This window comes from Chanos chanos, chromosome 7, assembly GCF_902362185.1.
Source record: "Chanos chanos chromosome 7, fChaCha1.1, whole genome shotgun sequence".
Classification (NCBI taxonomy): Eukaryota; Metazoa; Chordata; class Actinopteri; order Gonorynchiformes; family Chanidae; genus Chanos; species Chanos chanos.
The window spans coordinates 46,868,739-46,881,238 of record NC_044501.1 but is presented as its reverse complement, the minus strand read 5'-3'; the positions used below and the strand labels follow the sequence as shown (position 1 = coordinate 46,881,238).

Genomic DNA, 12,500 nt, shown 5'->3' with positions numbered 1-12,500 from the left:
ATGTACACTTACACACACAGACACACACACACACGCACACGCACACTCACACACACACACACACGCACACACACGCACACACACACACACAGACACACACACACACACGCACACACACACACACATGCACACACACACACTTGTGCATTCAGTAGTAGACCAGTTTCATTTCTGTAGTCGTTAGAATAAAAGGCATTGATTATGAATTCCTTTGAAGTTTGTATATTCTTCAAAGGAATTTTTTAGAAGCTCTTCACTGTTTAACATTTGAAGAGGCATTTGGTTGATTCCGTTTGAGGAATGTGCTGGTGTGAAAATGAAATTAGGCCTCACATGTGTTAAAGCAGATAATACAAGTTTACATGTTTTCTGCTGTTTCTTAAACGATGCTTCAGGAAAACAAACAAATAAATAAATAAAACTCTCAGGAATGTTCTGAAAAACATCTAGCCAGAGACGACCACTGATACACTGAGCATAGACAGTTCACTATGAACCAGAAGAAAAGGAAAAATTAAATTCAGTAAATTCAGCTAAAGAAAGAATATAAAACATTAGGTACACGTGCAGAGAAAAAAAGAAAAAAAATCTACTGAATTTGTTTAATTTTGTCCTGTGTCTACAGATAATGTCCTCACAGCTGGAGACAGGTGGAGAACAACACAAATCCCATGGCCCTCAGGTGAGAAATCTCATTGGATATTCGTTTTTGGTTTTGTTTGTTTGTTGTTGTTTTTGTTCAGCAGACCAGTACAGGTCTGTGATTGGTTGTTGAACGGCCAAGGCCATTGATTAGTCTTGAGGAGGAAACGCAGAATGACGCAAGCCTTTAACAACAGAACAACAACAACAACAAAAACCAGCTGAAGGATGAGATGCAGCGGACGACTTGCTTGTAAAAGGACTTTCTAAGAAAAGGGCTGCATTTTTAAAAGCAACTTTTGAATGGGAGTTAGAAAGTGTGGAGACTTTTCCTCTTCCTCTCGTAGGAGCCTGATGGCGAAAACATATAAAACAGCGTATATTTCTTTTGAACCGAGCGCTTCTGTTTGAACGCCTGAAGCAGGAAATATTCATTAGAGAAGTATAAAAGAAAAGGAGTCAGAGCAGGTGTCTGTCCTCCGTGGCTTTAGCACGGGAACAATCGGTTTGATCTTTTCGCTCTTTTAATTTGATATCCACCGGTTCATTTACGTGGTGTATTTACTGTGCGGCCGGCGTAATTGATTAAGTCCTTTGACAGGGCTTTGCTTTGACAGTATAAACCAGAGTGGGCACAAACTCAAACAGCATCTCAAGTGTGAAATGGAAAGGGGAAAAAAATGTCTTTCAGAATAAAGAATGAAAAAAAAAGATTTTTTTATATATATTCAGCCAAATTCTTTCTTTCTTTTTCTTTTTTTTTTTTTTTTTTTTTACTTACTTTCATCTGAGATGCTCAATCAACCAACCCACCAATCACTCAATCATCCATCCATCCCTCCCTCTGTCCATCCATCTGTTTACCCATTCTTTCAATCAGTCAGTCAGTCAGGCTAAGCCTAAAATGAAAAACAGTAAGGAGGAATTGCTAAGTAGCACAGAAGCACAGAGAGAATATTCTAATGACTAACTCTGTCTCCCTCTCCTCCACTCCTGCATCCACATCAGATCTGCCTCCGAAAAGAGATTCTTAAACAATGGATGAATCAGCATTCATGTGTCAAACTGGAAATCAGGGATCAGGCACGAGCGACAGACGCAAAACAATTACGCGACGCTTAATAATAAGATTAGCGATACGTGTTCAAACTTTAAAACGTGCTTCTTTTTTTTTTCTTCTTCTTCTTCACGCAATCCCTCCCTGAACAGATGGTCATGACGCACAGACATCTGACAAAACTGAGGGGAAATATTCCAAACGTCACACGTTCCTTTTTTAAATTTTTTTTTTTTTTTTAGTCTTCTATATTTAACTAACATAAGAATTCCAGCTCTGATCATATGGAAACTGTTTTCACCTGCCGCGTGTTTTCGGAGGGTGGTTTTATGGTGTGACATGGCAAGGGAGTGAATGTGAGACATGACCCTGTGCTTGGAGAGCAGGTGCCACATGGACGTCAATCACAGGATGCTTTACTCTCTCTCTCTCTTTAACTCTATTTCTGTTTATCTATCTGCCTATCTGTCTATCTATCTATCTATCTATCTATCAAATTCTCTCTCTCTGACTGTGTCTCTAACTCTCTCTCTCTAACTATATAACTCTCTCTCTCTCTCTCTCTCACTGAAAGGGCAGGCAGAAGGGCGTGACATTAACGACAGGTTGCCATGGCAGCATGTGCTGGCCATATGTCTGGTCATGTCTGATTTGGGCAACGATGTGTGTGCGTGTGTTTGTGTGTGTGTGTGTGTAACAGGGTCACGAAATACCAGCCGCAGTATCTACTTCGTACTGGTGCCGTGCTTATGCCCGCCTGCGTGCCCGCTGTGTGCCAGCACGCCAACACTGACTAATTAGCACTTCGAATGAACAATATGAAAACTGGACCTCGTACACTCACGCCACAGAAACAGAACACTTCAGATTTCATTCTGCTTTCTGTATGTTAACACGAGATTCTGCCCTGAACGTGAAAAGAGACTGAGGAAAAAAAAAAAAAGCACCACACACACACAAAGCGTTATCCTGCAGAGAAACTGTTTTTACCTTAAAAGCATAATATTGGCATGTGTGTTTCACCTGTGACAGGTGAACTTTGTCTGAACCTGTACACAATGAAAAATGTATAGTCAGTCTGTCCTGGACCGTGTGCTTAATCTGTCATCTGCCCCACTTTGCTCTGTTGTTTTCAAAGGTGTCGAAACACAGATGCCTTTAAACATGCCCTGAAATGCCAGTTTTATCCCCCTCTCGCCCCCCCCCCCCCCCACACCACCTCCCCCAGCCTCTCTTTAAACATCCCTTTAATAAATGAAAGGCTTCAAGGCCCACCCCCACAGACGTGACATCATAGATGTTTTTCAGCGAAAGCCACTCAGGAGAGGGAAGCGAGGGAGGGAGCGGGTCCAGAGGCAGTTAGACGCGAGACGTGACAGTTCTCTGTGAGGACTGTTTCTGCCCTTGGAACGACACGGTACAGCCTCAGGTCCTGATAAACTACATTACGGCATATGCTTCACAGTTTCACACTTTAGGCGCCTAAAAATATCAGTTCATCGTCTGCACAATTTTAGAGCACAAACAGAAAACGAAAATTCTGAAATTTCAGGGGAGGGCCTTTATCACAGAATGAGTATTAAAAAGACCAGTCTACAGTAAGCCTCAGATTTTAGAGGTCAAAGACATCCAGCCAGGAAATAGCCTCTGAGACAAAAACTGCAAAGATAAAATCACTAATTTTGCATGCTATGGCACCACCTAGTGGCAGGGTGATGGTATGACAGGAGTGTTAAGTACACTGTGTCCTCACAGGTCACACAGGCGTGACATGTAGTGTGATAGAGTATAGACACAGATGGCTTAGCAGTCCACTGACTCATACAACAATAAAGATAAAGGGTGACGAGAGGACAGAGAGAGATTTTTTACAACGGATTTACAACGCTCCCATTTCAATCTCTCTCTCTCTCTCTCTCTCACATACACACACACACACACGCACACACACATGCACACACACACGCACACACACAGACAAAATAAAACAAACAGGTTTCTCCTCTGTTGGGTCAGGTTAATTACTTACCGTAGTGAAAATACAGAAATGGCAACACACACATTTAAAATTACATTTCAGACTATTTCAGCTATAAATGATATTGTTACCTGCGTGTATATGTGTGTGTGTGTGTGTGTGTGTGTCTGTGATTACAGAGCGAGATAGACACAGAGACAGAAAGATAGGCAGGGAGAGAGAGTGTACACGCAAGAGAGAAAGAAAGAGAGAGAGCGAGAGAGAGAGAGAGAAGGAGAGTGCTGTAGGTGTAATAATTGTAGGGAACCACTTACTGAGGTTACAGTCTATCCTGATACAATCTGGTGGGAGAGAGAGTGAGATGGTGAGAGCAAATAAAAAGAAAAAGACCGAAGAAACAGAGAAAGAGAGAGAGAGAAAGAAAGAGAGAGAGAGGGAGAAAACATTTTACATCCTTCAAGGTACATTCTGCAGACAACCGAGCATTTCTCTGGGCCCACCACCTGGGGACAAGCTTCAAGTCAGAGTCACCCTTTGACCTTCACACTCATTTATCGCTCTGTCATCCCCCCATCCCTCTCTCCGTCCCTGTCACAAAGGGCTCTGCTGGCCGAACCACTCTTTTCTGTTAGAGGAATTTCCAAGACCGTCATTTCGCTACATGACGACAGGCGGATTCGTGGATGTCTTAAGCCCGTGATGTTTGATTCATACATGTCATGTCTTTAGTATTCTTCAGTGTGATCAGCGCAGGTCAGATATTATGTCTGCCTTTGCAGGGAGCAGGGAGTTGTTTTCCTAGTAAATTCTGTAGCTAATACACGTCACAGTGAATAATTTGTGACAGTGCCACCTTAGCCGACGCCCCGGTATTTCCCCATGAGGCTCCGGTATTTCCCCATGTTGTTGGATGTTGTGAGTATTAACGTTTGTTGGATGTTGTGAGTATTAACGTTTGTTGGATGTTGTGAGTGTTAATGTTTGTTGGATTTTGTGAGTGTTAGCGTTTGTTGGATGTTGTGAGTGTTAATGTTTGTTGGATGTTGTGAGTATTAACGGTTGTTGGACGTTGTGAGTGTTAATGTTTGTTGGATGTTGTGAGTGTTAGCGTTTGTTGGATGTTGTGAGTGTGAACGTTTGTTGGATGATGTGAGTGTTAGCGTTTGTTGGACGTTGTGAGTGTTAACATTTGTTGGATGTCGTGAGTGTTAATGTTTGTTGGATGTTGTGAGTGTTAATGTTTGTTGGATGTTGTGAGTGTTAATGTTTGTTGGACGTTGTGAGTATTAATGTTTGTTGGATGTTGTGAGTGTTAGCATTGTTAGATGTTGTGAGTATTAATGTTTGTTGGATGTTGTGAGTGTTAGCATTTGTTAGATGTTGTGAGTATTAATGTTTGCTGGATGTTGTGAGTGTTAACATTTGTTGGATGTCGTGAGTGTTAATGTTTGTTGGATGTTGTGAGTATTAACGTTTGTTGGATGTTGTGAGTGTTAATGTTTGTTGGATGTTGTGAGTGTTAACGGTTGTTGGATGTTGTGAGTGTTAGTGTTTGTTGGATGTTGTGAGTGTTAACGTTTGTTGGATGTTTTGAGTGTGAACGTTTGTTGGACGTTGTGAGTGTGAACGTTTGTTGGATGTTGTGAGTGTTAACGGTTGTTGGATGTTGTGAGTGTTAGTGTTTGTTGGATGTTGTGAGTGTTAACGTTTGTTGGATGTTTTGAGTGTGAACGTTTGTAGAACGTTGTGAGTGTGAACGTTTGTTGGACGTTGTTGGTGTGAGCCTTTGCTGTATGTATTGAGCGTGATCATTGGTGGGAGTGATTTCCTGCGTGAAACCCTTTGTGACAGGGAATATGGAGCATCAGTAAGCTGAGGAAAGGGTGATCTGCACGTCCCAGCCAAACCACCGCCTTCTCCACACACCCAAACCAGTGTAAGATCAGCAGTCTTCCCGCTCTCCCCAGTATAAACCGATTTAATTCTGTCCTAAAATGTAAATCTTTACAAACCTACAGCCATTAACCTGGGGGTTCAGATCCTATTACACAAAGTCGACACGACTGTTGAAAATGTGTCTTTAAGTCACTTTTTTTTGCTGTTTGTCTCCCCCTGGTGGTGAGGAGCTGTATGTACAGGCAGAGCGTGGCTGGGGCATGATCTCGAGCTGTCAACCGCGACAGAGTAGTGGACACGAACGGCCCAGGACCAGACTCACCGAGGCAGCAGAACCAGAGAGATGAGTTAAAACACTCACTCATCCTCTTATTTACACTTTCATCTGTGGAGACCTAACATTTGGTTAAGCAAACTCACTGAATGTTTTATGAAGTGTGGCGAGCGATTTTTGACAAAATCCTCCAATGCGGGTCTTTAACACTATTTCTGTGTGATCCTACAATTATTAGTGATATTGGCTTTTGTTAATGTGGCTCAATTAGTCTGTAATTATTCTCCACTGCAGACTGCCGGGCTGACATACTGCTGTAATCTAGTGTCTTGATGCATTTTTAAAACTTTTAATTTTCACAGTAAATTTGTCCAGCCGGTCGCCTAATTCATCCGTTTGTGAGGACTGTCAGTGAGACGATTCCATTAAAGGTTTGTTTGTTTTTAGTGGGAAAAAAACAAAAAAAACAAAACAAAACATGCGAACTCTAAAACCATCAGTAGCATCTGTAGCAGCCTTACGCCATAGTTGTGTTTACGCTCTCTCTGACCGAACCTAATCCTGATTACTTAGCATCACTCTCGTTAAACTAATCCTGTCCTACTGTGCAGATTAGGGGGATTAATTACCCAACAGTCAATCCCAGTTGTGTGGAGGATTAAGGTATTGGTTAGCATCTGCTAATTAGCACGAAAAACAAAAGTGTTGAAGGTTTGGCTCTCAGGGATAACATGTAGCCCAAAGAGTTTCACTTTGCACACTGTTAGCCGCTAATTGATTATATTCAATGCAACACATACTGATTCCTGTAAACGTCGGTACATTTTTCAATAATTGTCCTCTCGGAGGTATTTAACACCGTCGGGCATGTCGTAATGAAATTTATGCCGATTAAAGGAAAGGAAACCTCAGTAATTGTTACTGAACACTATTTTTGCTCTTAGCAGACTTGTAGCACCGTTAGATGAGTTTTAAGGGAGATAAATGAGGTTGGATGGAATAGATTTGTGCTGTGGTCGAAACTCCACAGTTCTCACAATAAAGCACTGATGTACTGGCCTAAAGAAACAGTGGGTAATGATAGTCCTGAACAGATAAACCGGATAGACAAAAAAAAGATACAGATCTTTCTCTGTGTACCATCCATGTATGCATGTACGCATGTAAGAGTCTATCTATCTATCTATCTATCTATCTATCTATCTATCTATCTACCTATATGACTGTCTGGCTGCATCAGTGAATGTTTGTCAGTCTATAAGTTAGTAGAAAGTCACATGTCTCTGTGCCATGTGCTTTTGTATTTTTTTGTTCATAGGTATGTGCTGTCTGCCCCCTGGTGGACCGGAGGGCAGCGGCAGTGAGCTGGTCTCTGTGGCCGTTCGCTCCAGGGCCGCAGATATACAGGCCATTGAAGGGATGAAAAGTTCCATCTTCTGAACTTTAGGAAGGGTGAGATATGAGACAGAGAGAGAGAGAGAGGAGGAGAATGAGAGAGAGAGAGAGAGGCAGAGAGAGAGATAGAAAGAGAGAGAGAGAGAGAGAGAGAGAGAGAGAGAAAGAGAGAGAGACAGAGGAGAGAGAGAGGGAGAGAGAGAGAGAAAGAGAGAGAGAGGAGAGAGAAAGAAAGAAAGAGAGACAGAGGAGAGAGAGAGGGATAGAGGAGAGAGAGAGAGAAAAGGAGAGAGAGAGAGAAGCAGAGAGAGAGAAAGAAAGAGAGACAGAGGAGAGAGAGAAGGATAGAGGAGAGAGAGGGGGAGGGAGAAAGAGAAAGAGAGAGAGAGAGGGAGAGAGAGAGAGAGAGGGACAGAGAGGGAGAGAGAGAGGGGAGAGAGAGAAGCAGATAGATGGATGGAATGCCCTGTTAAACGCTGGGAGGCAAAGCTCTCTCCTCCACCGTATCTGCCCACACTGACATATCCCAGAATGCACCACGGCACTGCCCTGTGAATGCCTGGCCCTGATTTTATGCATGTCTCTTCAGCAAATGGAACAAAACAGAGGGGAAAACTGCAACAGCCCACAATACACACCTGCGGGCACTTTAGCACCATCTTGTGGCTAGTCGTGGGTACTACAAGAACAGGGCAGCCTCCTTTTCACTTTCACCTTCAACAAAAACAACTCAGAGGGTGCAGAGGGCTTAGGGAAACACAGGGCAGTTTCAGAGTGGCAAGCCCAGGAGCGGAGAGGGGGCTCTGGGCATAAGCCTGACAGGGGAGTGGGTAGGGAGATGGAGCTTGGCTGGAGGAGAGGGAGAGGGAGCACACAGGGAAGAGGAGTGAAGGTGAAAGGTACCTAGGTTGACGGTGAGCTTCACCCGTCCCCCGTCGAGCTCCAGGCGGAGCGTGTCGGCGGACTCTTTGGAGGTGGTGGCCATGAGGAGACCGTAGGCGCGCTGAGACATGAAACGAAGGGCGACATCCTCTGCCTCTGTGTGCATGGTGCCCGGCAGGATGATCTTCAGGTACATACTCCCATCATAACTCAGGACCGTCGCCTCTGCAGAGGGACGGGCGCGCGCACGCACGCACGCACGCATGCATATACACACGCACACGCACACACACACACACACACACACACGCATGTATATACACATGCGCGCGCACATATATACACATGTATATACACACACGCGCGCACACACACACACACACACACACGTATATACACACGCACACGCACACACACACACACACACACGCATGTATATACACACGCACACACACACGCACGCACGCACACACACGCATGTATATACACATGCGCGCGCACATATATACACATGTATATACACACACGCGCGCGCACACACACACACATGTATATACACACGCACACGCACACACACACACACACACACGCATGTATATACACACGCACACACACACACACACACACACGTATATACACACGCACACACACACGCACGCACACACACACACATGTATATACACACGCACGCACGCACACACACACACACACACATGTATATACACACGCACACACACACACACACACACACGTATATACACACGCACATACACACACGCGCGCGCACACACACACGTATATACACACGCACGCACGCACACACACACACACACACGTATATACACACGCACACACACACACACGCATGTATATACACATGCACACACACACACACACGCACGCACACACACACACACACACACACACACGTATATACACACGCACACACACACGCACGCACACACACACACACACACACATATGTATATACACACGCACGCACGCACACACACACACACACACACATGTATATACACACGCACACACACACACACACACACACACGTATATACACACGCACACACACACGCACGCACACACACACACGCACGCATGTATATACACACGCGCGCGCACATATATACACATGTATATACACACACACACGCGCACACACACACACACACGTATATACACATGTATATACACACATACACACAGACACACACACACACACACACGTATATACACATGCATATACACACACATACGCACACACACACGCGCGCGCACACACACACACACACGTATATACACATGTATATACACACATACACAAAGGCACACACATACACACACATACCCACGTACATACGCATGTATATACACACATATACACACACACACAGACACACGTGTGCGCACGCACGAATGTGTGTATATAAACACACACACGTACATACACATGTACACACACGTACACACACACACACATACAGACACGCAAACAAGAACACATGACACATACAACAAGAAAAGAAAAGAAAGCAAAAAGGAAGGAAGGAAAAGTTCAGAAGAGATTCAGACACGAGCTTGTACTGATCACATGACTCATTCATCAGAGTATGAACACCATACAACCTGCTGTCAATCTCAACTCTGCCCAACTTCACCTTTAAATCTCATTCCCTCTGCCCTAACACAAGCCCTTATCCAATCAGCTGTCAGAGTCCCTGTCGTCGGGTAGATTTCTACTCACTGAGGAGCTGATTTACTTTGGCTGATAATAAAGGCAGCACTGAGACTCACCTTCTCCGCACTGAATCTCAGTCAGAAAAATCTCTCATGAATAATTAATACACAGCTAATAAACACTGATTCACAAAGTCATGCCGCTGAACACTTGGCAGTTTGATTACATACTGTAACCTAATCCTAATCTCATAACAAAATTATATCCTTTTTTTCAAGGTTTATGTTTGCATATTTTATGAAGACTAAAATAAAATCAGCTAATGCAACGACAGTTATTCTGGTCTATGGCTAAGAGATTCAGGGAACGCATCAAATTGCATTTTATGGGTGGGATTATTTCTTTTTTTTCTCAGCATACAAAATAGCAGAACAGTTGCAGTACCCTGTATGAACACTAGATGGAAGCAGATCACCAGTAAAGATCTACTCATCTCCTTGAAGGGGAGGACATTTCCTCACGTCACTATTGATTTGAGCTATTTTGCAAACTTAATAAATAACAATAATAGGCAGTAAGATGCCAAATGCAGGGGAGGTATAGATTATCTTTTAAAGCTTGCTTATCTCATTCTACACAGGACAGAGCACAAAGGCTGTTTTAGAGCGAAGACGTCTCTGAAAATGTGACTGTTTTGTGAGGGGGACAAAGAGGGACACAAAGAGACAGATGGAGGCCAGTATGTGTGACATTCTAGAACGTGTCACGCATTCTCAGACGGCGCGTTTCCGTAGAGCTAAAAATATCTAGAGGGTGCTCCCATTAATATGAACTCCATTTGTGTGGGTCATTTTAAAGTAATTAACTCAGATGAAAGTAATTAATATCTTGCCTCAGACAGCTTAATCCATGGATTATAAATGGATTTATGGTCTATGTCACCACCCACTGTAGCCAGTCTCTGCCTTAGTGCTTGCGACAGTTGGGTTTCGGTAAGAAAGCACACTCCCTAATGTGAAGCTCTCTGGCCTTAGCCACCTTTTTAAGACAAGAATAACATGATTTTTCATGACCATAAAATAGATACCTTGTGGCCACTGAACCGACCAAAGGAAAGCTGTACAAAGCTACTTCCTCTAGTCTTTTTTACCTCTATGTGAGCTTATGCCACCTGCGGTGGCGGAGAAGGCCCAGATGGTATCAGTAAGCATCGCCGCTCTGGTAAACACGCGACAACACAACCGCTTTATTACCGTGCCAACAGACCCGGGCGTCAAATGGTACCGCCAATTCCAGACAACTCTTTTAACATTACAACAGCTGTTACACAAGTGACTCTCCTGTCACGCGCTACACCTGACTGTGTTTCCATGGTTACGCTACACCCAGAAAGCACTTAGCCTCTAAAAACAAAACAAGTAAACAAAAAAAAAAAAAAAAAAGCTGAGAAGAATCAAGTATTTAATGTTTTGTGATAAACAATATTATATCAGACAAAGCCCACCCCCCACCCTAACCCAGAAACTGACTCCCCCAAACGCTCAGCAAAGCTAAATGTTCTAAATGATCATACTGCTGTTTTTTTCGTCTTCTCACGTGTCAGATTATCTTTTTCTTTTTCAAACTAATAAATTACTCCAATGTTACCACTACGGTAACACAATCTTATGAATCTCGTAGAGTAGAAAAGGAGGATCCAATTTTAAACCAAAATAAATAAACAAAATAAATAAACAAAATATTCGACCATGCTACCGTTCCACACGAACACGTTTCAAAAAAATATATCTTTGCTACCACAAAAAACCCAGTGTTCCCAGTCCTCCCAGTCTCCACTCCTCACCGATCTCGCAGTTGCTGCCCAGGTATCCGGTGCCAGTGCAGTCGCAGATGTAACGGTTCCAGCCCTCCTTGCACTGCCCTCCGTTGCCACAGGGGGCGCTGCTGCACCTCTTCTGTAGCTCCCGCGTGCAGAAGCTGCTCACGCCCGGAGCGCTCTGGATCTCGGCCAGACGCCGGACGTCCCGACTCTTCCCGTCGATGAAGAGGTCGCGAACGCAGCCCACGTAGCCGTAGTTGAGGAGGGCGGTCCAGACCTCCGGGGGCAGAATCAGACCCTGGCGCAATTCGGGTAACCCCCCCAAGTACATGTCTCCATCCAGGTCCAAAATCTCACTCCCCTCATTAGTGTTAAAGGGCATTGTCCTGCTGTTCACCGATATGGACCCTGACAGACAGAGACGGGGGTGAGAGAGGGGCCAATGTGTGTGTGTGTGTGCGTGTGAGTGTGTGTGTGTGCATGTGTGTGCATGTCATTCTGTGTGTGTGTGTGCGCACGCGTGTGTCTGAGAGTGTGTGCAGATGGTAATTCTTTAGTGGAGAGTGAACTGTTCTCAGTGTGTCTCAGAGAGATTTACTGCTCACTCTTAATTGTCCATTAAAATGCAATTACAGCAGGGCACAGTACCATCACAGTCATTCCCTACAGAACACATTCACACACACACACACACACACACACACACACACACACACACACACACGCATACACACACTCACCACTCACACTAAGTCTCTCTCTCTCAGACACACACACACACACATACACACACTCACCACTCACACTAACTCTCTCTCTCTCAGACACACACACACACACTAACCACTCTCACACACACTCTCT

At 44.2% G+C, this 12,500-nt stretch overlaps 1 protein-coding gene across 5 annotated transcripts in view; it reads right to left on the bottom strand.

Annotated features, from left to right (window-relative positions):
* nrxn2b (neurexin 2b) overlaps positions 1 to 12,500 on the bottom strand; it is a 543,549-nt gene that overhangs the window by 288,966 nt on the left and 242,083 nt on the right. For 4 of the 5 annotated variants that reach the window (XM_030779476.1, XM_030779479.1, XM_030779477.1 and 1 more), the window contains 3 exons: positions 11,661 to 12,044; positions 8,146 to 8,349; positions 3,992 to 4,018 (listed from right to left, as the gene is read on the bottom strand). In XM_030779476.1, the coding sequence (XP_030635336.1) occupies positions 3,992 to 4,018; positions 8,146 to 8,349; positions 11,661 to 12,044 (615 nt within the window). The remainder of the gene's footprint in view (positions 1 to 3,991; positions 4,019 to 8,145; positions 8,350 to 11,660; positions 12,045 to 12,500) is intronic. The other variant, XM_030779475.1, reaches the window with a different exon arrangement.